The sequence below is a fragment of the Orbicella faveolata genome, unplaced genomic scaffold, assembly GCF_042242905.1.
Source record: "Orbicella faveolata isolate gen_17 unplaced genomic scaffold, um_ofav_v1 contig_2, whole genome shotgun sequence".
NCBI lineage: Eukaryota > Metazoa > Cnidaria > Anthozoa > Scleractinia > Merulinidae > Orbicella > Orbicella faveolata.
The window spans coordinates 22528491-22551349 of NW_028301547.1; the positions used below are offsets into that span (position 1 = coordinate 22528491).

Consider the following 22859-nt stretch of genomic DNA (forward strand, 5'->3'; position numbering starts at 1 on the left):
ACAAAAATACGGACTGTTTCACAGTCCGCTTTCCTTGTCTTGTCCTCTTCTTTTTGACCGCCATCATTCGTTGTTTCATGACTTTGAATCGCTGAAAAAGCTATGTGCACATGTGGCCAGTGCTGTATAGTCGAGACAGTATCCACAATAATAAGCTTGAATATAATGCTAGTTTCAGTCTTCCAACTTTGTCTTTGGCTAATTTCAAACTCCACAGAACGTAAGCAGTGAAAAACACTTTGATACAAGAAAAATGAAAATCTCGATCAACTGGTAAGATGGCTTCATAGGATTATAGGCTCAGTCTTATAATTTCATCTTAGTAAGAAAGTAAAACTTTATTTAGCTAGGGTGGCCCATTCAGCATCACAGCTGGTGTCCAGAGGGGCCCTGGTAATAAATATTAAACTCATGAAAATCTTGTACCCTATTCCATTGTATAATGATATAATCAACGTATCTCTAAGGTGTAACATTTGTGTAAACAAAAATTGACAGTGCTGTAGTTGTAGCGTTCACAGATGTCAAATTTATCAACTGCCACAATCATCACCTTCATCATTAAAGTGTGTCTGATAATAACCTGTTGTGGGTGTAATAAGTAGTGTCATGCAGAATTGTTATGACCATCGTCATTGCGGTTTGCCACAAAGCTTTGGCGGTGATCTAAGCGAGCTCTTGAGCCTTGGCAAACAGTTTAGCAGCTGCTATTTCGATCCTTTCTCTGTACTCCAAATTGTTGTAATTACCCACAGGAACCTCATCCATGCCATACATGGCTCCCCACCAAGCTGCTGCTATCACTCCTGTGCTGTCACTGTCACCGCCATGAAACATGGCTCGGCTACAAAGCTCTTCCCAGGATGCCCCTGCACCTAGGAGGGCGTCGTAAGCGATCATTGGTGCATCATGACCACTGGCCCCACCCGACCCGTTCAAACTCAGTGATTTGTAGAACATGTCGCGTTCCTTAATAGGGAAAGGTTCAGGAAATACTGGGTCACTGGTACCTTGAAGAATTCCACGGAAAGAGAGATAGCTCGTCCAGGCCTTCGTGAAGTAAGGCCAATGCTGTTTATTCTCCTCGACATCACGATCAACCTCTTTGATGTAATCCATGGCTTTGGGGAGGGTGGACAAGAGTGCTGCACCCCACTCCCTCACAGGTTTTCCTTGGACAGCAAATGATGTGAATAGGGCAGACGCCAAGGAACCGAGGTAGCCTGGTACAAACAATGCAACAACATGTTGAGCTGTCTTGTATAACCTGAGATGTCTCATCAGATACAATCTAATTTTTTACATCCTAGCTCGTATCCAATTCAAATGAAACCTCTTTGCAAAAGTAACCACGAAACTGATCATGAATGCCTGCATGATTTGTGGATTTACAAGATAACTTATCTCAAGATAACATATTGACAACAGATCCTTACTGATGTCAATGGGTGAGAATGATAAACCCTGAGAATAACGATGGCATTTTTAAAGTCTGTGTTGGCCTTAAGTGTCCTAGTTTTTCTAGAGCATTAAGCTACTAAGAGTATTTCTACTCCCTCATAGATGGGATGCTAGCCCATCACAGGATTTTCCAGTACCCATTTATACACCTGGGTGGAGAGAAGCACTGTGAGAGTATAGTGTCTTGCCCAAGAACACAACATAATTACCCCACACCCAGACTGATCAATCCTGGGTCCAGCACACTAGCTGTTACGCCACTACACCTCTCAATATTCAAAATTTAATATGACTTTTGACAGGTTTGTTTACTTGTAATTGTATTGACAAACAGTTTACGTTATTAGATAACACCTTAGTAAGTGACTAATCTAAAGACAGATATCTTTCTGCCCTTAGTTTGGCTAGCTACACACAAACAAATTAGCAAAGACCCTTTAATTGAGTTGTTACATTAGGCCATCATTTATAGTGCATAGTACAGCATCACTTGGGTGATCACACTGCTCTCTCGCCAGCCCTTTCTTCCACCGTGGGAAAATGACCTAAATAAAGCAAGTACAATGCTCTTTCCCATAAACCTAATGACCCACATAATTGTTACAAAAAATAAAACTTAAGCCACTAAGAAGTACTTTTAGCTTGGAGGATAGTTTCAAGATTTAAGATTTAATTCTCTCTATTCTAAGGACTGCAAAGGGGAAAAATGAAGGTCCAAAAAAAAAAAAAACTGATACACTTATTAACCACCCATATCAGCAACATTGGCATGCTTCTTATGGAATCTTTAGTCATTTGCCGTTGTTTCTATTAGAAGTGAGACTCCCCTCACTTATGAAGAGGTAATTTGGAATAATCGAAAAATTTTAGTTAACGGTAAACCTGTATTCTACAAAAGTTGGCTTGACAAAAATATAATATAAATCCAGGATCTCCTTCGAGGAGGATGGTAAATTCCTGTCCTTTAAAAACTTTTGTAATGAGTTTAAGCTCAAAAGGCCCTTCACCCTCTATTTTGGTCTTATTGATTCTATGTCAACTTCTTGGAGGTTAGCATCTGAAAATCCTCCTTCATGATGCTCAGAAAATGAAGAAAAAGAAGAAACCATTTCCACCAAATATGTGTACAACTTGCTGTTGAAGAAATTCTTCATAACACCTTCTGCCGAAACTAAATTCTTAAAACAGGGTCTCACTCCCGAAACAGTCCAAAAAGTGTATGAATAACCTTTCCAGATCACATATGACATTAAAATAACAATGTTTCAATATAAGATTATACACAACATTCTCACAACTAAAATGTCTCTTTTTAGAGCCAAAACGTCTGACACACCATGTATGTCCTCAATGCTTAGCTGATACACACTCCCTAGATCATATGTTCTTACGCTGCTCTTCCATTATAGCCTTTTGGAAAACTCTTCAAAACTGGTGAAAAAATATAACGAAAAAGCAGCTAACATTATCAAATAGTATGATTTTATAGGGTGTTTTCACCACAATGGAACACAGATACTCTTTGAACTATGTGCTTCTAATTGCAAAATTTTCTATATAATGCAGCTGCCTACAAAACGAAAAGCTCTCTTTCGACAGTTTTCTCATACTTCTAAAAGAAAATTAAATATATGGAAAGAAATAGCATTTAAAAACAAGTCTATGACTGCTTTCCAAAAATCCTTTCAGCATATCATTTAACATGCATTGATGAGGTGGTTTCTTTGTTTTGTTACCAGTAACTAAGCAAATGATGTAAATAGTGTCTATGTTTTTTTTTTTGGTCAGTAATATAATGCTTACCACATTGTACATACGTAGGAAGTGCAGCATTAGTAGAGCTGCCTTTTTGTTCGAAACTTTAAAACAAACAAAAAAACTGGACATTTACAAACTATATTGTTTTAGCTATGTAAACTAAAGGATGTAACTAACTATCATATTGTTCTGTAAGTAAGTATTGTACTGTAAAATTATTTTCCTCTTTTTATGTTTTTAGTTTTTCCTATGTATATTGTGTTTATAAATTAATCTAAAATTAAAAAAATCAATAAAAAATTAAAAAAAACAAAAACAAAACAAAAAACAAAACATTGGCATGCTTGGATATCTCATGTTAGTATCACCCAACTAGTGGACTAATGCAAATCCTGCATTTTGATTGGCTACGCTACTAGGGGACTATTAGTAATAGTCATCGAGTAACGAAATTGGCACCATTGAGCGTGACGCTTTCTTTCATTTTATTCCCAAATAAATATTTCTTCAACTTGCATTTGCTAACTTTATTATTACCTTTTCTGTCCGACTAGTTGGGTGATACTAAAACAATTAGACCCTTCGCCCTCAAGGGCCACGGGTCAATAGCCCATTCAGCTTCGCCTCATGGGCTATTGACCCGTAGCCCTTGTGGGCTATGGGTCTAATTGTTAATTATGCCCTAAAATTTCCCATCCAACAATCATCAATGTCACTCCTTACAGTGCTGTGGAGGTGATCAGCTTTAAGGAAGTGATACTATCATTGTTTTCTTGCATAGTTGATATGAATTCTTGCTAGCTCAAGTAGAAACATTATTTAAGCATTTCTTTTTTATTGATTCCCACTGGGATAATGTATCCCTTGATAAGCCGCTCCTTGTGAAAATCACATCATTTGAAGATGAACAGTTTAAACAAAGGCTATTTTACTTTAAGTGACTATATTTTTGTTGTTAACCTTTGGCTTGAAACCGTTAGGATTTTTTGACTGCTTATCTCTATTTCACTGTTTTTGGGTAAATAAATGCAATTGCTAGCAGTTCCCTCCACAGACGGATGGATTATTTGTGTCTTTACTCACAACAGAAATAGTCTCTGTTTGGCTGAGCAACGTGAGAGAGCACAAAGAAAGCAGTACTTCCTAAATCATGTAATCCATTATCATGCTAACAATTTGACTGTGAGCAAATGAAATGAATAAAGTAAAGCACTTGTGAGTAATGGTCATACCAGTTGGATGATTGTGTGTCATTCGGCCACTTTCTACACTGACAGCAATCAGATCTTCAAGCTTCTCCGGTGAGTGGTACAAAAGACCAATACACATGGAACGCATGGCTGCACCACACCCAACCCCTCCGGGATTAAATGGCACCACAAATCCTTGGGGTCGTTCCGGTCTCAGATGCGCACAACTTGATGATGTTGTGATCCCTGGTGCTCGTCCTGCCATGTCGGACTACAATTAAAGTATTTTTAAAAAAATTAAACAATCATTAAGAAACATTTTTTCAAATTAATTATTATTCTTGATCAAGACACATATGGGAGTTAAAGGCTGAGGAAAAATTCCAGACAAGAAAGAGTGTTCAAATCAATAAAGTATGAACACAAAATCCCTCTAATAAAAAAGTAAAGTAAAGTCTGTGCAGGGTTGGACATTAGCAGTTGCCTGCTCACCCAGGCAAGTGTCTAAAGTGTCGGGTGAGTGCGAATCATGGACCACTCACCCATTTGGCAAGTACGATTTTGCTGAGAAAATCTCAGAACATAAACTTACCATTTCTATTTTATAAAACTTTATATTCCGAACTGTCTAATAAATAGGCACTGAAAGGCAACATTGGGCCTCGAAAATAGACAAATATGGCTTTCTCTTAGTGCTAATTACGTAATGCATGTACTTGTACAAAGCGGTACTGTTGGTCACTATCAAGCCATTGGTGATCAGGTAAACATGGCACCCAAGGAGCGCTCCTGAGAAGAACAGACATGTTTACTCACAAACTACAGGGATCTCATGAAGATTCATCAATAAAAGAAGTGCCTCCATTGTGTTTTCTTGGGGTTTAAGGTCTTTAAATAGAATTTTCCATTGAAGTAATAATCTTCAGTCTGCCACGTGTTCGATAATGTTGCAAGTGAATTGTTTTCCCGTACTTTCCCAGCATTCTGATTAATGCGTGTTCTCTCTATAAGTTTAAAAATGGAGTAAGCTGATCATGGCCAATATGTGGAAATATATTTCTAAAGTTGACGATGAGAAAAAAGAACGAAAAAGCCCTGAAAGCTGCCCCTGATATGAGGGAATACAAGAAGACAAAGGACCAGGAAGTTTTCTATAAATAGCAAGTTGGCCAGACGTGGTTTAAGTATGATGAGGAGAAAGGTATGATTAGCAAGTGGTGTGTTGAGAACAAACAAACTTTGGTCACATAGAATGTTGTCGGAGTCGATTTGATGGTAAAAATAGTAAAAATAAAAGATTAGTAAAATGGTTGGAGAGATGAGTGGGGAGGGGGGGGTAAACTTTTGGGCAAGCGAAAACTGGTCCTGGCGAGTGCATTTTAAAGGTCACTCGCCCAAATGGCGAGTGTTCTCAGAATTAAGTGTCCAACCCTGCTGTGTGGGGTCAAGTGGTCCTAACAACCAGAGCTTATCTCAGTTTCCATAGCATTAAGAGAATAGGAGTATTTCTACTTCTCCTCCCTCCTGGATGGGATGCCTTTCCATTGCAGGGGTGCCTCCAACATTAAATTCGCTTGAACTCATTTATAGACCTGGGTGGAGAATGGCACTGTTAAAGTATACCGGTAGCATCTTGCCCAAAAACACCATTCAGTGACCCTGTCTGGCGCTCACATCTGGACCACTAGGTCCAGAGTGCAGCATGCTAACCATATGGTCACCATGCGTCAACAAGCAAACGGCTGTTAGTGTACCAAAAGTTAAATGATGTAATGTAAAATGTAAATGTGAATCTCATTTATAGTTGTCATGCACTTAGCTATACAAGCACTAAGCTTGGCTAGTTTTCAGGCATGCCACTGAAACAAAGAAAACAAACATTTCAAATAAACGTAACATAGTTAACATAGCCGTCTTACCATACTTTCCTTGTATTTTGAAGCAATCTCAAGAAACAGCTCTTGACATGTTATCCATGACGACACAAGAGCCTCTGCAGTGGCAAGGTGCAAGACAGTATCATCACTCACAACCCAGCCTTTAATATCAATGTTTTCAAGTCCGCCAAGGCTCTGTAGCTCTCGGTGAATATCCTCTCCAGAGTGACAGAATTCCCACTCGCCATTCTTGTAGCCCAATGCATCCCCCACTGCACTGAGGACCATGGATGCTTTGAACTGATCAAGTGTAGACATTTTGAATAGTGGCTGTTAATGAATGATGAGTCTTTTTAAGCTGAGGGAAAGGAAGCAAAAGAATTATTTATTACTTTTCTCCTCTGGTGTGCAACTATTTATTAAGTTAGGTGCAGTACTATCCAGTTCAGCCTATGCAGCAGATATTTACCAATATTAGTAGTAGTGAGTCACTCACTCCTGCAATGTCAAAGTGGAAAATGCACTTTTCAACTGGAAACTGAGAATGTTTTGTCGCTCTGAGAACTGTTCCCAGCCTTGGCCAATAAGGGAGCGTGAAATCACATTCATTCGTAAACGAGAAACAGTTCTCAGTATCCACCAATGAGAACGGGTGAATTTTTCATCGAAAACAAAATGTCTGGTAAGCATCTGTCATGAATCACCGATAAGTAATTACTCTCGAACGTTTGTTTGTCATCATCCATTAACCACACATGAATGAGTTTACACAATGGTCTTTTATCAATAGTAGCCGAGTTGAATTTTTGCGAATATCGACTCTCTACAAGAATGGTGTTTACGTGGTGTTTACCAATATTAGACAGCAGTGAGACTGAGTGGGGCGCCCGCCCGCCCGACAGAGTGCAATGTCAAAGTGGAAAATGCACTTTTCAACTGGAAACTGAGAATGTTTTGTCGCTCTGAGAACTGTTCCCAGCCTTGGCCAATAAGGGAGCGTGAAATCACATTCATTCGTAAACGAGAAACAGTTCTCAGTATCCACCAATGAGAACGGGTGAATTTTTCATTGAAAACAAAATGTCTGGTAAGCATCTGTCATGAATCACCGATAAGTAATTACTCTCGAACGTTTGTTTGTCATCATCCATTAACCACACATGAATGAGTTTACACAATGGTCTTTTATCAATAGTAGCCGAGTTGAATTTTTGCGAATATCGACTCTCTACAAGAACGGTGTTTACGTGGTTCTTTAACTAAGCTTAACAACAAAAAAGAAAATGTACTGGGGATATTAAATTGAAAATTTTCTAGTTAAGCCGCACAAGGTCCACATAATTGCGTTGCGGACGATACAACGTGAAATTCTGCTTTTCCATTTTTCTTTTCTAACAAGCATATTAAGGAAGACGGCAACTTACCATCAGTGCGTCGATCCGTCGTCCAAATGCAAATTTCATTAACTTTTTCCTGGGTCCATAAATCTTGAAAGCGAGTAATCGTTTTCCCTGAAATTCACGCCAAAATTTTCTCACACTTGTTTAGCCACTGTTTCATTACGATCTCTTTGAGTATTCCTCGGTAGCTTGGAGGATACCTTGTCACTTCTGATAATTTACCGTTTGGTGCAATCATTTTGATTCGTTCTTCGGCGCAACTCCAAGCTCCTTTCTCTGAAATCTATCCTTAGCGCGCGCCAACCCGCCACGCCGGACGATATTACCGCTTTATCTGAGCATATCATACATTGAATGGTCACCGGCGGGCGATTTAGGTCAAGTTATTTTTAGAATTGAGAACAGTTCTCGTTTTCTACCAATCGACATGGTTTGTATTGCTTGTATATTCGCTTGAAACAGCTTTATACACGGATGATCAGTCATTCTTCGGACTACAAAGCAAATAAATATTCTGCTGAAATCTTACGCATAGAAAGCAATAATTAATTTTTTCTCAAAGCCACGAAAGGACGAAACACGACTATTGCTTTCGAGGTGTCATGTTACGAAATCACGAGTATTTGCGTGTTGTTTGACGTGCAGACCTTGCTCGTCATGTCACTCATCTCTGTTCATTCCATTTATGGGAAGACTGTAACCTGAAAATCTGTTGTCTTTGTTGTTCTGTCTCAGTGGCCCTCCATAAAATAATATATTTACGGCAAACCGAATAATAAAATTTCGCATCTTAGCGGGAATTATCCACCTAACGTATTTTATCGCGCTCAGCAAGGATGGCTCAGCATTGAAGTTTCGCTGAACGATTTCGTGTGCTGCATAGCTTTCTGTTCAAACATTCCCAGAATTGTTCTCGCTTTCAGCCAATTGGCGTTTTGTTTATCCGAGAACTGTTCGCAAATTCAGCCACTTAGCGTCAGAAAACCATGACATAACTTGCGCCTCACCCCCGAGAAGTGTTTTCCGATCGTAGAAAAGGGACTTATTGTTAACTTGTGAGAACTGTTCTCAGTCTTAGCCAATAGGCTAATGTCAGTGTACCTCTACATTAAAGAAAAGGAGTAATTTAGTTAGTTGTGACGAATGGTAAAATCCGATAACCGCCGAGATCCCTGTTTGAAAATCCGAGACCGAGACCAAAACACGCAAGACTTCTACATCGAAATAAATGCAATATAAACGAGACTTCAAGACTCTTCGCAAAGGCTGTCGAGATTTCGAGATCGGATGAAAAGTTTGCGAGACCCAAAATTTTGGAAGTAGCATTCGCCAACCCTTTTAATGGATCATTGGGACAACGAGTGAAATGAACTTGGCCGACAATTTCTTGCTTGTGAAAAGCCTTTGAATTCGGGTTTTTATTAATTCTTTCACACTCTACACCGGGATGACTCAGCATTGAATTGCCGCTGAACGATTTTCGCGCCGCAGAGCTTTCTTGTTTAACATTCCTGTAGCTGTTCTCGCTTTCAGCCAACTGGCGTTTTCTTTAGCCGAGAACTGTTCGCAAATTCAGCCACTTGGCGTAAGAACAGACGATGGAATAATTTTGACAGGTTCCGGCTCAATTGCCTTTGTTTATTCTTGATCTTGGCTAATCGACACCTTCGTTATGAAAGCTAAAACAGCACTACGAGCGTCACAATGTACTAAAAGTTTCTCAAATGAGAAATGAGTATGTTTTTACTCATTACACCTTGGAGAAGGAGTTCGAGTAAAATTATAGAAAATATGACCTGCAGGAAGAATAGACTACTTCGAGACTACTTCGAGTTAGCGGAAGGTTCGAGTTATGGCAGGTTTCTTTCGCGCATTCTAAGAGTGATTCAGCATTGCATTGTCGCTGAACGATTTTTTCGTGCCGCAGAGCTTTCTTGTTTAAACATTCCCATAACTGTTCTCGGTTTCAGCCAATAGGCGATTTGTTTGTCCGAGAACTGTTCTCGAATTCAGCCACTAGCTTCCCACCCCTTGAAATGAATGTGGCTTTGTGCACTCAGTCTAGCCAGAGAGCCTCCTACCTCGGCGGCGTATACTGGCTAAATCATGGAAATCGTGTAAGTTCTCATCTATTGTATTGCGTTTAGCAAATTTGAAACCAGCATTTATTGAAATACTGAAGCGGCCGATTTTCTTGTCAGGGTTGCTTCATCCCACACTCACTCAAACAATGGACTTAGTGATCACGAGTGGGCTCAAATGTGTTACTAAATAAAAATTTTCGTCCTCTTATCACCTTATTTCAGTTTCCCAGTGTCCCTGTAAACAGAAATTATGCTCTTACTCCACTGGAACGCTCCACAAAATTTGGCAGAGATGAAAAGGGCATTTAATGCAGTCAACAATTTGAATGTGAAACGCTCCTTATCTCTAATATCCGAGAAGTGTTCTAGGTCTTGGCCAATCAAGAAATATTTTCATGGAAAGCGAAAGCAGCATTACAAGCGGCACAATTAAAGTGAAATTTGTCGAATGACACATTAGGTCTTGTTTTGCTCTTTCTCTGCGCCTTTCCCTTCATATACGCCTTTAATGTGACGTTAGGCAAACTTCCGCAAAATTGTACACGCGATATAGCATGAAAGCAGGATGCAATTCCGAGTCGACCATTTGCGTTTCTATAGAAAATCATATCTAGTAATATGATTTGCCACTGTTCGTTTTATTCAGGCTAGTAAGCAAGTTAAGTGGAGAGACTGTAAGACTTTTTCAGAGATGCTGACTTTTACAAACATTTTGCAGAAACTCCGCTCGACTTTTCAACCACTTTCAAGTATTCTCGGTTTTCACGTGCCGTCATTAAAAACAAACTAAAATTCAAATGTAAACAGACTTTTGTATTTATATCTCCATCACGAGAAAGACGTTTTACAAATGTAGCTGCTTGCATCTTTTCAGCTCGGTAGCGTGCTTTGTTTTGAAAATACAGCAGTTTTTCACAGTGCGTGACATAAAGATGGCTACTTACAATCATATCATGTACATGAAAACATTGAGTCACCGTGTGTTTTTGAGATCTGAAAAGCCAACATGACAAGAGAAGCTTCCATGTGAATGTTTGCAAGCTCGACCTAGAGAAGAAAGCCTTTGAGATAGCTAAAGTAAATTGCAAATGTTTCACTCGTTTCCGGCCGGCATGTTGGTGCCCCTCAGAGGAACACTAACATGGCGTGAATACATTTTGCCGAATAACTCGATTACGTAACATCGCACAACCCTGAGACTTTGGCATTAATTATTTTTCTACAGTATCTATATTTCTTCAGTTTATCTATTGAATAGTTTATGGTTTTATTTCTTCTCTTGCGTAACGTGCACGCAGCTGAAAACCAAGAATATAAAGGCTTTTGTTTAAATTAGGTTTTTGTTTTTTTCTTCTTTCTTGGTGGCGGGTCCACAGGAAGGTTTTCTTTTCCACCGGAAGCAGTCCCGGCTCGGGGTCCTCGAGTCTGTTTAACCTACGAAAAATAGAGATTATCGATCAACACTGAATTAATTGTTAACTTAAATAATATAACTTACATTCAATGTATGATATGCTCAGATAAAGCGGTAATATCGTCCGGCGTGGCGGGTTGGCGCGCGCTAAGGATAGATTTCAGAGAAAGGAGCTTGGAGTTGCGCCGAAGAACGAATCAAAATGATTGCACCAAACGGTAAATTATCAGAAGTGACAAGGTATCCTCCAAGCTACCGAGGAATACTCAAAGAGATCGTAATGAAACAGTGGCTAAACAAGTGTGAGAAAATTTTGGCGTGAATTTCAGGGAAAACGATTACTCGCTTTCAAGATTTATGGACCCAGGAAAAAGTTAATGAAATTTGCATTTGGACGACGGATCGACGCACTGATGGTAAGTTGCCGTCTTCCTTAATATGCTTGTTAGAAAAGAAAAATGGAAAAGCAGAATTTCACGTTGTATCGTCCGCAACGCAATTATGTGGACCTTGTGCGGCTTAACTAGAAAATTTTCAATTTAATATCCCCAGTACATTTTCTTTTTTGTTGTTAAGCTTAGTTAAAGAACCACGTAAACACCGTTCTTGTAGAGAGTCGATATTCGCAAAAATTCAACTCGGCTACTATTGATAAAAGACCATTGTGTAAACTCATTCATGTGTGGTTAATGGATGATGACAAACAAACGTTCGAGAGTAATTACTTATCGGTGATTCATGACAGATGCTTACCAGACATTTTGTTTTCAATGAAAAATTCACCCGTTCTCATTGGTGGATACTGAGAACTGTTTCTCGTTTACGAATGAATGTGATTTCACGCTCCCTTATTGGCCAAGGCTGGGAACAGTTCTCAGAGCGACAAAACATTCTCAGTTTCCAGTTGAAAAGTGCATTTTCCACTTTGACATTGCACTCTGTAATGTATATATCTAGGGCTCAAAATACGTTTTGTACAGTTGACGTCCATACAGTGTCTAATTGAACTACACTGTAATACAGTGATGGCAAAGAACTGTTAGATATCCACAGAAATTGTTTTGCATAAGGATGGTAAGTTGTGACAGATTGTGTGGATTTTTAATTTATAGTGTCACTTTTCCTTGGACAATCAAGCATCGGATTTCTAATATTTTCCATATATTGACAGCAAGAAATTATGCCTCTCTTGAAATGAACAAATACCTGCAGGGCAACACGCTACGGCGCTACGCTAGGTGGGGATATATTTGATCTGACTTTATCCATGTTCCAGGCCCTACGGTGGGGATTTTAAGCAAAAATTCTTCTGACAAGTCACATGCAACACAGATGACCAGGGTCCCCACCTCCTTCAGGCTTAACACTGATAGAGGTATAACAAAGAGGATCATTTGTGCTAAAGGCATTTGCAGTTGAGTGTTGATCGATACCCTCAATCGATACCCTCAATCGATACCATTGATCAACATTTTGTTCAATACTTGATTGACATCTTGATCGGTACTCAATCAGCATCCCAATTGATACTCAGTCGACACTCAATCAACTGTTGATCAACAGTCCACTGATAGTCGGTCGAGTGCCACCTGACTCATATGCATTGATCGAAAATTAATGGACTGTTGACCGACTGTTGACCGAGATGTCAATGGAGCGTCGATGGAGTGTTGGCTGAGTATTGATCAAGGGTATCAATCGAAAGTATCGATTGTCACTCGACTACTGATGACTTAAGTGCACGTGATCCAAAAAAGATAGGCAACATCCTGGCTGAATCCATGAAGAACACTCTGGAAACTAAGGCTTGGTCATTGCTTCTGCCCTATAATGAAATTTATATCATACACATATTCCCAAGGGAATTCTCTCACTGGAAGACACCCTGAAATTGCAAACCCAACAGATTTCCTTTTCAGTGGAGCTTCTTATCCTCATTTCAGACAATGCATTTCATTATTGTTCACCTTTCATTTTCACTCACTCTTGAAACCTCTACGTAACACCTTAATATACTGTTGCACAAACATTTTGCACGCTTTTTGCTATTCCTCGAATGCAACATTCTGGTATCGGTATATGCTTTCTGAAAGCTGCACACTTCTAAGAGATCTCCTCGGAAAATCTCCTTTTACCAGCGTCAGCAACTTTGTTTTCAGGAAAGAATACTTTCCGTTTCTCTCTTCAGTGCAAGACTAGCGAAATTGAAACTACACGTTTGTTTTCTCCTATCACTTGACAAAATTTTCCCTTACCTGTAGACGAGTTCAAACCTTGCATGACCTAACTCTCGAAGAAAACCTTCCTTCTTCCGTCAGTAGTACTTAGGTCATGTCCCAGAGCACGTCAATTATAATGAAGACTGGACCGAGGAAAAGTTACTAAACCGAACTCGATCCAGTCTCTTGTTCGTCACGCAATCCCAGTAAATTTGTGTGACGAAGGGAGCTAATTTTAGGATCAATAAACAAACTTTACTTGAGCCAGAGGGCAAGCGTACATTTCTTTGTAAAACTTGGCAAGTTCATGATCCCATATTTCCATGAGTTTGTAAAAGATTTTTATGAAATTTCTCATATTTAGTACATTCGGGATGGTAAATAGATCTATGGAAGTGTCTTTTTGTTCACTGAATTATGTGAAAAATTGTTGATATTACGTGACATCGGTATCCACAGACAAAATCGGAGTATAACGGAAGAGAGCGGATGTAATATTCTTTCCGTCTGAACTTAGCTGGAATTTCAAAGACGACCTCTCTAAAGAGTCAAAACAAGTCACCTTCTTCTCATGGTAAGTTAAAATAACCTGTCAGATCAGGTATCAACGTTGATCACGTTTCCTTCTCCATCCAACTTCAAGAGTACGCAGTTATACCGCATGTGTTAGTCGAAGTGATCTCACCGTACTTTAGTATTGCGTATTGTTTTGGATCTTTCCGTATAAACTGATAGTTCAACATGACATGAATTTCTTCATTTCTATCACCCTAACCAGGGCTGTATATAGCAAGGCGAAAATCCTCGGTCCTTTCGTCATACGTGTATCGATGCAATGTCAGACGGCGACCATCTCAGACTACAGGCGGCAAAAGACTACGTGTAGTTCCTCTTTCGCTTTTAGCTTTTTTAGAAGTTAGATCATTAGGAAAAGTGCTTATGTCAATTTTTTTGTTCAGTACAGATAATCAGTCGCCTAGATAGCCAAAGTAAGTTGTTGATGATTACACTATTTTCCGGCCGCCATATTGGTGCACCACAGAGGTGCATCAACATAACGTTTCCATACTGGGCTCTGTAAATTTCTGCGAAACATTTCGACAAATATCTGCAGTCTGGGAAAACACACAAACCTAAAACTTGGAGAAGTGTATTCTCTATCTATTTCCTATAAGATCACAATTTCTTGACTTTATTCACTGAATGGTTTTCGATTTATTTATTTACTTTTTAATTGTGTGACGGTGAAAACGATCTATAGATTGTGCTAGCATAATTTTCAGCATAATTTGGAAAAATGAGCATAATTTTTGCCCTTTTTGTAAAAGTAGCACTGCTAGCATAATCAGCATATTTTAAACATTTTTTGAAGGGAACATTATCAGAGTCATTACTTGCTTGGAGTAAAAGGTTGATTGTTTTCAAGCTCTGTCCATGGTTCAGTCTATTTTCAATTCATTTTGCAATGTCTGGGGGGAGGGGAAACTGGGGAGAAGATTAGCACAGTACTGCGTTATTCGTCGTGTAGACGACTGGGTACACAGGAAGTGAGACTGTGTGGGTCCCAGTTTCCGTATTCACAGACAACAAAATGGCGTCGAGCAACTTACACATGCGAGAGGAAGAACAGCCACCCGATAGGCTAGAACCCGCTCAAGCAAAGCAAATACAAGCAAATACAAGACCAGGGGGCATCTCATGCGTTCTTGACAGTAAATATATAATTTGGAGCTGTTTTGTGTTTTTTTTTTGTTTGAAAAGTATACTTAAAGAAAAAGTAGCATAATTTTCAAAAACGAGCATAATTTGAGCGTAATGTAGAAATAAATCGGGCAATGCTAGTAGCATAATATGCCACTTTTACTAGCACAAGTGCCTCCTCAAAGGTGAGCCTGCTTGCAGGCTGTGCATGTGTACTCCGGTTTTCCTCCCTTCACAAAAACCAACATCTCCGAATTCCAGTTCGACCAGTATAGAGGACCCGGATGAAAACGAGCTAAGGCTGATGTGGCTTCCTCTCCAAACATTGTACTACGATTATCAGTTGAGTAAGGCGGACGAAAGTTTGGTCACCAAGTTTTAACGTAAAAATCTTGTTGTTGTCACGAGCAACTGGCTCCGTATCCATTGGTAACTTGTCGGCCTTTGACGTCATTGGCAGCAAAGCGCGCGAAATTGTAGGCGACGCGACAGGCGACTAACGGCCGTTGATATTGTTACCAATGGAAACGAGGTAAGTTGCCCGTGACAACACCATAATTTTAAGGCCAAAACTTCGTAACCAAACTTCCCTCGTACCTTACTCAACTGATAATCGTAGTAATTTACGAAGAGATCACGTAATAGCGGTCATGACTATAAGACTTTGTAAGGGAATATTTACGAATAGGAATACCAGAAAGGTCTAATAAAAATGCCTTATCTTACTTCCACAGTGTTTTGCTCATCATCTGTTCGCTTTTTCTGGTGATTTTAATAGCGGGTTATCGCTTCCTTTAATTTAGAAGTAGGAACTATCGGAAGCGATGTTAGACTCGTGAAAACCGCTTCAAATTAGCAGAAAAAGCGAACAGACAACGAGCTAAACACTGTGGGTGGGAGTAAGATAAGGCATTTTTATTATTAAGAGTTTTCTAGTATTTCCTTCCCCTAACACCGATCGTAAATATTCCCATACAAAGTTTTGAATATAATTTTGCCATGATCACTATTACGTAAGAAGGTCATCATCGCTTACAGTAGTCAATTGACTAAAAGCCTCATAAGGGGTTTTGGGTCTCATATATGGAGGGCTCTGTATCTACTGGGGATGCTTTCCACCGGAGTTTTCCATTATCTGTAAGGAAACAAATACGCGAAGAACAGAGATCATTGAATGGGGTCCTTTGATTTAACAACTGTTGCACACTTGTAAGGCGGGGAATAACATGAAGGCCGCATTTTTGCTGGGTGTTATGGTTTGAATGCAAATATCTCGTTCACATTTCAAGCAGTGAAAAATCTCTCTGCTCATTTTACGTAGCTACGTTTTGGGCTGTTTTGTAAATTTTTTGGTGATTTTTGGGTATATTTGGGAATAAATAGTTTTTCTCAAAGGATTAGTAAAATTTATGGATATAAGAAATTTTGAAAATTTGATGTTGTTTTAAAATTAGAATTTGAAGTTAGAAATTGGTAGACGTACATCAAACAGTTGCTCACCAACCCGGGGTGCCCTTTTGGGGGCAATCAACTGTCTGGTGGTATTCCAAACTCCTTTGTCTTCTTTTAATCCCTCTTTAAACTTCCTAACATTTCACTTAAATTCATGTGTACCCAGCCGTAAAACACAAAACAATTTCTTGAATGGAGACAGTAAAAAATAGATTGTTCCTCACTCTACGTTTTCTGTCAGAATTGTTTGTGTGCATGTTAACGAAAACAGAAAAAACGTTAAGGACTAATAACCGGGAGAGGTTTTTTTCTTAGATTCGCTTACAAGCAGGGGCGAGGAGGAACTAATGACCAAAATTTTACGGTAGCTGTGTAGGTCGCTGAACTGCATGGCCTTATAGGTAGCGAGGTGGGAGTGTTTATTGTACACACCACTGAATATGACCGGTACAAACCATCAATCAATCAATCAATCAATCAACTTTATTTAGAGAGGGTGAATGGTGCCTTCATTCATTGTTGCTCTCTCCTCCGCAGTTTTCTTTCGGGTGGAGAGAATCCGCTGAACGATATGAATGCAGGCGCAAGATTACGATCTGTAGCGTAGATAAACCATGGCAAACAAACATACGGTTCCAACAACGGTTTAATTCACGGCCTCTAATCAACTTCACTTTACATCACAGTTTTCTTTTCGACTCGACTAAACCTTCTACGGCTACTGCTAAAAATCCTCACCGCTTGTTTAACTCCAAAAAAGGAAAAACTGTCAATCAAAGACTAAAAATCTGATTCGCTCTCAAAAAAAGACATGATCACAACATATTCAATTACTTGACGCGTGGCGCTTCTCAAAATTGTCCACGATCCATTCGACTTTGCGCCTGCACTTACCTCGCACAGCGGTTTTCTATAATGAACGTTTCGAACCTTTGCGGAGGAGAGGGTCACTGTTATGTGTGGTGATAAATGTGTCCAGGAGATCATTTGCCAAATTGTTTCAGGATCTTTTCCTTCCCAGTCAAACGATGTGACTTGTTAGGTACCCTGGGCATCAGGTCTTCCTTCGCAAAACCTGAAACTCAGGCTAGATGTTTCTCCAAACAAAGTTTAGCTGCTCAAATTTCACTTGCAGGTAACCGCAGAGGCTAAACATGTCAGACAAGGTTTTCACATTGGAAGAGCTCAATTATTTCCGTATCTGTTACATCACTTCCGACATCATCAGGGATGGCTTACAGTCAGTGTTCAAAGAAGAATGGGACAGAATTCATGGATATAGGCTGCAATCCCGGCCAAAAGTAGTTGGGACACTTGAGCTGTATCACGTATCCCCCTTCCCCCCTAATCAATGTTGGAAAATATCGTGTTTTCTCCAACAAAAAAGGGAAAAATCACCTGATTATCAACATTGAAAGTGGGGGTGGGGAGAACTTGCTTCGTGTCCCAAGTCTTTTGTCTGGGATTGTCTGAAAGAAGAATTTAAAGAATGTCACACCACTCGCTCTAACAAAGCTTGGAGAAGAGGGGAGTGGTAACGTCTCGCGGGTACAGCTAACGAGCGCTACTAAAAAGAAACAACATACAATGACAAGTTTTACCTGGTCGGGCACTAAGAAACGTAAAGTCATCTTTCTAAATGACCTTCTACGGTAGGCGATTGGTAAGTCCGTGGCATGACCTTCTGTTGCCTCTTGAGGGGCAAACGGTCCACTTGCTTGCCCGTAAAATGCAACTTTGCACAAGATGTTGTGTTTAAAAAGGATGTTTCTATTTCCTGCACTGAAAAATACGACCTTGTCTACGTCTTTAGAGGGGTGGTTGATTGGCGCGAAACAGAAATGATGCAAATTCGGTTGAAACAGCAGGTGCCGGGCAAGTGGATATTTTCGCCTTGTCCTCGCCGTTTCGCGGAGTTAATCTGTGGACAGCAATAAAGCGTTGCTGCTACCTAAACGCGGTTAAATTATGCATGTCTTTCTTCGTTTTCCCCTCTAATACCGGAACGCGTATAAAGCGAGGTGTGTTTTCGGCTTCAGAAGTGCCACCGGGTTAACCGCCGCGATTAACCCTTACGGTTAACCATTCTGGTAACACTTTTTGGTTCCAAACTGCTACGTGTCATTCTAATTATACCTTTTTCCGCTTTATAGGAATTACGAAAAACCATTTAACATTGTCTGGGATCAAGAACTAGCAACAGAGAGCTTTCCGAGAAGGTTTATATGGTTAAGCGTTCAATTGAAATAAAAAGGGTAGTTACGTAGTTAACTTATTATCTGCGGCAAACGGTTAACCATATTTCAAGTGTCAAACTCGACTATTTTGCCACCAAATTACTTCCATCCTGCATTTTAAATAATGTGAAGTGAGAAATTTTTGAACCTTCTGCCAATTGGGAAGAACAGGGAAGGTTAGGTTGCAAAACGCTGACTTTCAAATGGTTAACCGTTGTGGTTAACCGTTGTGGTTATTCGTGCGCGTTCATAAAACACATGGAACCCGGAAGCTGTCGTGTCGCGTGTAATGGTGATATATATGATTACTCTACACCGATAAGCATTTCATTGGGTTTAAGTCAATTTATTTAACACTATTCCGTTAAACAACACAAAGATCTGCTACTTTGCGAATTGATAATCCTGGCAAATGTCTTAAGTAATAGACACGAGCTCTAACCTTTCCTTAAATGCCATTTTGCTTGAAGCAAGTCCCAAATTTCGTTTTGCTACAGGCAGTTACGGGTTATATTGCACGAATATCTGCACCGAACCTTAATCTAGATTAAGGTAAAAACGTTCTGTCCAATTTCCAGAAACAAAGTGTACGTCATTAAGCCGAAATCAAATTCTAAAATATCGTGACGCCATGACGATCGCTGGCGTTACCTTTATTGGAAAATTCCTCGCATATCTCTTTCAGACAATCCCGGCCAAAAGTAGTTGGGACACTTGAGCTGTATCACGTATCCCCCTTCCCCCCTAATCAATGTTGGAAAATATCGCGTTTTCTCCAACAAAAAAGGGAAAAATCACCTGATTATCAACATTGAAAGTGGGGGGAGGGGAGAACTTGCTTCGTGTCCCAAGTCTTTTGTCTGGGATTGTGGGTCCATGGGAAGATACTGCCAAAAATGGGCAGGACTTTTTTGACATGGAATCACCAAGAAGCCGAAACAAAAACAAGAGATTTCTTAATATCATACAAAACGGAAACACCAGCGAGTGGGATTGTGCGTGTCTTTTTTTTGCAATTCTCTTTTCTGACTCACTTGGACCTTTGTTGCGTCCTACAGTTGCAGCTAATGTCGACGATTTAAGGGGTTTCCGCAATGGGGTTTTTGCACATCTTTCGCAAGCTAGGATTTCTGAATCTGATTTTCAGGCCAATGTACAGCTGGTCTCAGATGCGTTTAAGGCTCTTCATCTTGACACGAAAGGACTCCAAAAAATAAGTAACCAAGGGAGCTTTCCAACCGGGGAAATTCAAGAGCTTCAAGAGCAAATTGGTGTCTTAGAGGAAGAGATCCAGGCTAAGCCCAAATCCTTTATGTTGCTTCCACCGAAGCCATCCCATGAGGTTACCGAACGAAGTACGGAAGTTGAAGACATCATGCAGAAGTTCGTGGATCTCCAAAGCAAAGTTCAGGAAGATGATTCAATTGTGACAATTTATGCCTCTGGCAACCCAGGATGTGGCAAAAGTCTGATTGCTCGGGAAGTTGGAAAAAAATGTTATGATAAAAACGTGAAAGACAGTAATCAGGACAGTCGTATATTTGTGATGACTTTGAATGCCGAAAGTGAAGAGTCGATGCTAGATTCTTACAAGAAATTTCCCCGTGAACTGGGAATCACAGAATACTCACTGAACACCATAACTGGTGCAGACTCAAAGTTGAAGCCTAATGAAAAAATTGCCCACCTCAAAACCCTTGTTTCTGCCAAAGTGCAAAACTATTCTTCCTGGCTGCTTATATTTGACAATGCAGATGACCTGAAAAGCATTCGAGGTTACTTCCCTGATGAAGCCTGGGGAGGTTGTGGGCACGTTCTTGTTACAACACAAGACAGTACCAATCTACCATTTGCTGACCCCATTTGCCGACATGTTTCCCTGAGTCAGGGAATGCAAGCCAACGACGCCTTGCGTCTTCTGAGAAGTATCTGCCTGTTTTCATGCCACGATGAGGAAGATGAACACTCAGTTTTAAAGGCCTTAGATTACCAGCCTTTGGCCATTGCTTCTGCAGCACTCTATGTTCGTTATTTGCGTGATGCAGGTGCAACAGGCCCAGTTCCTAGCAGTTTCACCTGGAAGAGCTACCTCAAGAAACTGGAAATGGGGAAGCGGAAATTGACAGAAAAGGTCTACGAAAGGACGAGCAAGAGCTACCCGTTATCGATGACCTCAGCTGTCTCGCTGGCATTACAGAAGCTGGTCCAGAATCACGTATTTGAACACGTGGTTCAATTTCTAGCTTTGTGTGCTCCAGCACCCGTTGGCCTTGACATGATTGTCAGTTTTGTAACCAAGCAGGACCCAGACCTCGACGAGGACATGACCGCCGCTGAAATTTCCAGGTGCTCTCTGCTAATGCAGCTTCCTTCAGAAGATAGTTCACGACCTCTAATAACGGTGCACCAGGTCGTACATGATGTCTTCAAGAGTAGTAAAGCACGCTTATAGGGGCGGTAACCAATCAGGAGGCGATGCATATCATTAAAAAAGGCTCTCGACCAATCAGAGGGCAGTATTTTCGATTTGCATAAACAAGATGGCGTCCAGGGGGGTCAAACATGGCGCCCATGCCCAAATAAGGGCAACATGTCCAAATAAGGCGATAGACAGGAAGTGAGTTTTAACAATTGATTTTTATTGATTTTTACAGGAAGTTACATGGGTGTGTATCCGTATGGAAACGATTTGAAAGTGTTCGTGTCTACGACGCGTTTGTCGAAGACGAGTCCGTAGAGTTTGGTGCGTGTGATGAGCTTGAGATGTTTGGTGGCTGGGTTTCTGTAGAAGAAGTTGGGGTTGACGACGGGGATGTTGCGTCGTCCACCGTCCTCGAGAGGTTGTTCGAGTTCGTCGAGGAGATTTTGTTTCATGACGTCATAGTTGAGTTGCCTGGATCCTCGTACATTGAGGGAGAAGCCACGCACCTTACAGCACACTTTTCCATTTTTTGTCTTGTACCCGTAATTCTTGGGTCCTGCTGAGGTGAAATCGATGATGTAATCACCGTCGTCCAATTCGTTAGTCATCTCTCCGAGGTAATCGCCTAGCGGAACGTCGGCTTGACCTGGTTTGTGCGAGTAGATGACGGAATCGGTGTCAAAGTAGAGAACTTGTTGCTTTAACAGTTCCAGGTAGCTGTATAATTTGAGCCGAGCCCAGCAGGTGGTGAAAGCGGCGACGAAGATGTTGATTCGTCCGTTATCGGGTTGGTTGTCCTCGAGCTCGGCGTAGACAACCTCTAGGGCTTCGTCGTTGGCGATTTTGACTTGTTTTATGTCGTTGAAGTGATTGGAAACGAGGGCGAAGAGTTGCGCTGCGGTGTAGACGACTTCGGTAGTGGGTTTGTGTAGGTTTTCGCCGAACTTGCCCCAGAAGGAGTTGAGCATGAGTTTGGCGGTGGCTTTGCGTCCGGGATTTTTCTGGATCGTGGCCGGATCGAGAGCGATGCCTTCTTTCTGGCGGTATTGTTGCACGTACCGTGTCTTGTCTTGGGGGGTGTGACACCAGCTCGGGTAGCCGGAGGATTCCTGTTTGATTTTTAGCCAGGTGTTCACGTAATCGGCAAAGAGTCCTCTACGGCGTTGTTCTGGCGGGAAATGGTAGACTTCGTGGATCTTGATGAGCGTGTATCCCATGGCAACGGCTTTCTCGATTTCGGGGGTGCACCAGGTCCCTCGTAGCGTGCGTTGCTCGGCCGTGTGAGGGCAACGAGGCGATTTCTCAAGGAGGGGTTTGGTCATTTCGTCTTCCACGCACGATCGGCAGAGTGGGAAGGTGAGTTTACCCCTGTGCCGAAAAGGTAGAACGGGATGGTAAAGTTCGTGAGGTGGTAGTATGTCCACTTTGGCCATGCCGAAGTAGTAATGGATGTCTTGATCGTCGGGGTTGACGATGATTTGTGGGTGTCCTACGGGGTAGTCGCTTCCCTTGTTGACCCAGGGGTAGAGCGACGTCACGTCGACGTACTTGATTTGTTCTCCTCGAGCCCCGTCGGCCACGTGATGCAGTTTGACGGCGTTCGTGCGCCCTCCGAAGAAAGCTTCTCGGGGTTCGAGCGGTTTG

General features: G+C 40.9%; 2 protein-coding genes and 1 long non-coding RNA gene across 4 annotated transcripts; 1 reads left to right on the plus strand and 2 right to left on the minus strand.

Annotated features, from left to right (window-relative positions):
- Positions 1-312: 312 nt before the first annotated feature.
- Positions 313-8332, minus strand: LOC149112469 (ADP-ribosylhydrolase ARH1-like). 2 transcript variants are annotated; one of them, XM_089290348.1, is made up of 4 exons: positions 7711-8332; positions 6329-6644; positions 4452-4680; positions 313-1223 (listed from the first exon to the last, which is right to left on the minus strand). In XM_089290348.1, the coding sequence occupies exons 2-4, from the start codon at positions 6602-6604 to the stop codon at positions 667-669; spliced, it is 1062 nt and encodes a 353-aa protein (XP_089146474.1). In that variant the 5' UTR covers positions 6605-6644; positions 7711-8332; the 3' UTR covers positions 313-666. The 2 variants fall into 2 exon arrangements, with proteins under 2 accessions (XP_089146474.1, XP_089146473.1); XM_089290347.1 differs by lacking the exon at positions 7711-8332 and adding an exon at positions 6756-7528.
- Positions 8333-10387: 2055 nt separating this feature from the next.
- On the minus strand, positions 10388-13592 carry LOC149112470 (uncharacterized). The gene is made up of 2 exons (XR_016207463.1): positions 13440-13592; positions 10388-11204 (listed from the first exon to the last, which is right to left on the minus strand). It is a non-coding gene; the product is annotated as an uncharacterized LOC149112470 (long non-coding RNA).
- LOC149112471 (uncharacterized) lies at positions 13547-21440 on the plus strand. Its single transcript, XM_089290341.1, has 2 exons — positions 13547-13977; positions 17692-21440. Exon 2 carries the CDS (start codon positions 19710-19712, stop codon positions 21243-21245), a length of 1536 nt encoding a protein of 511 aa, XP_089146467.1. The 5' UTR covers positions 13547-13977; positions 17692-19709; the 3' UTR covers positions 21246-21440.
- Positions 21441-22859: the final 1419 nt, after the last annotated feature.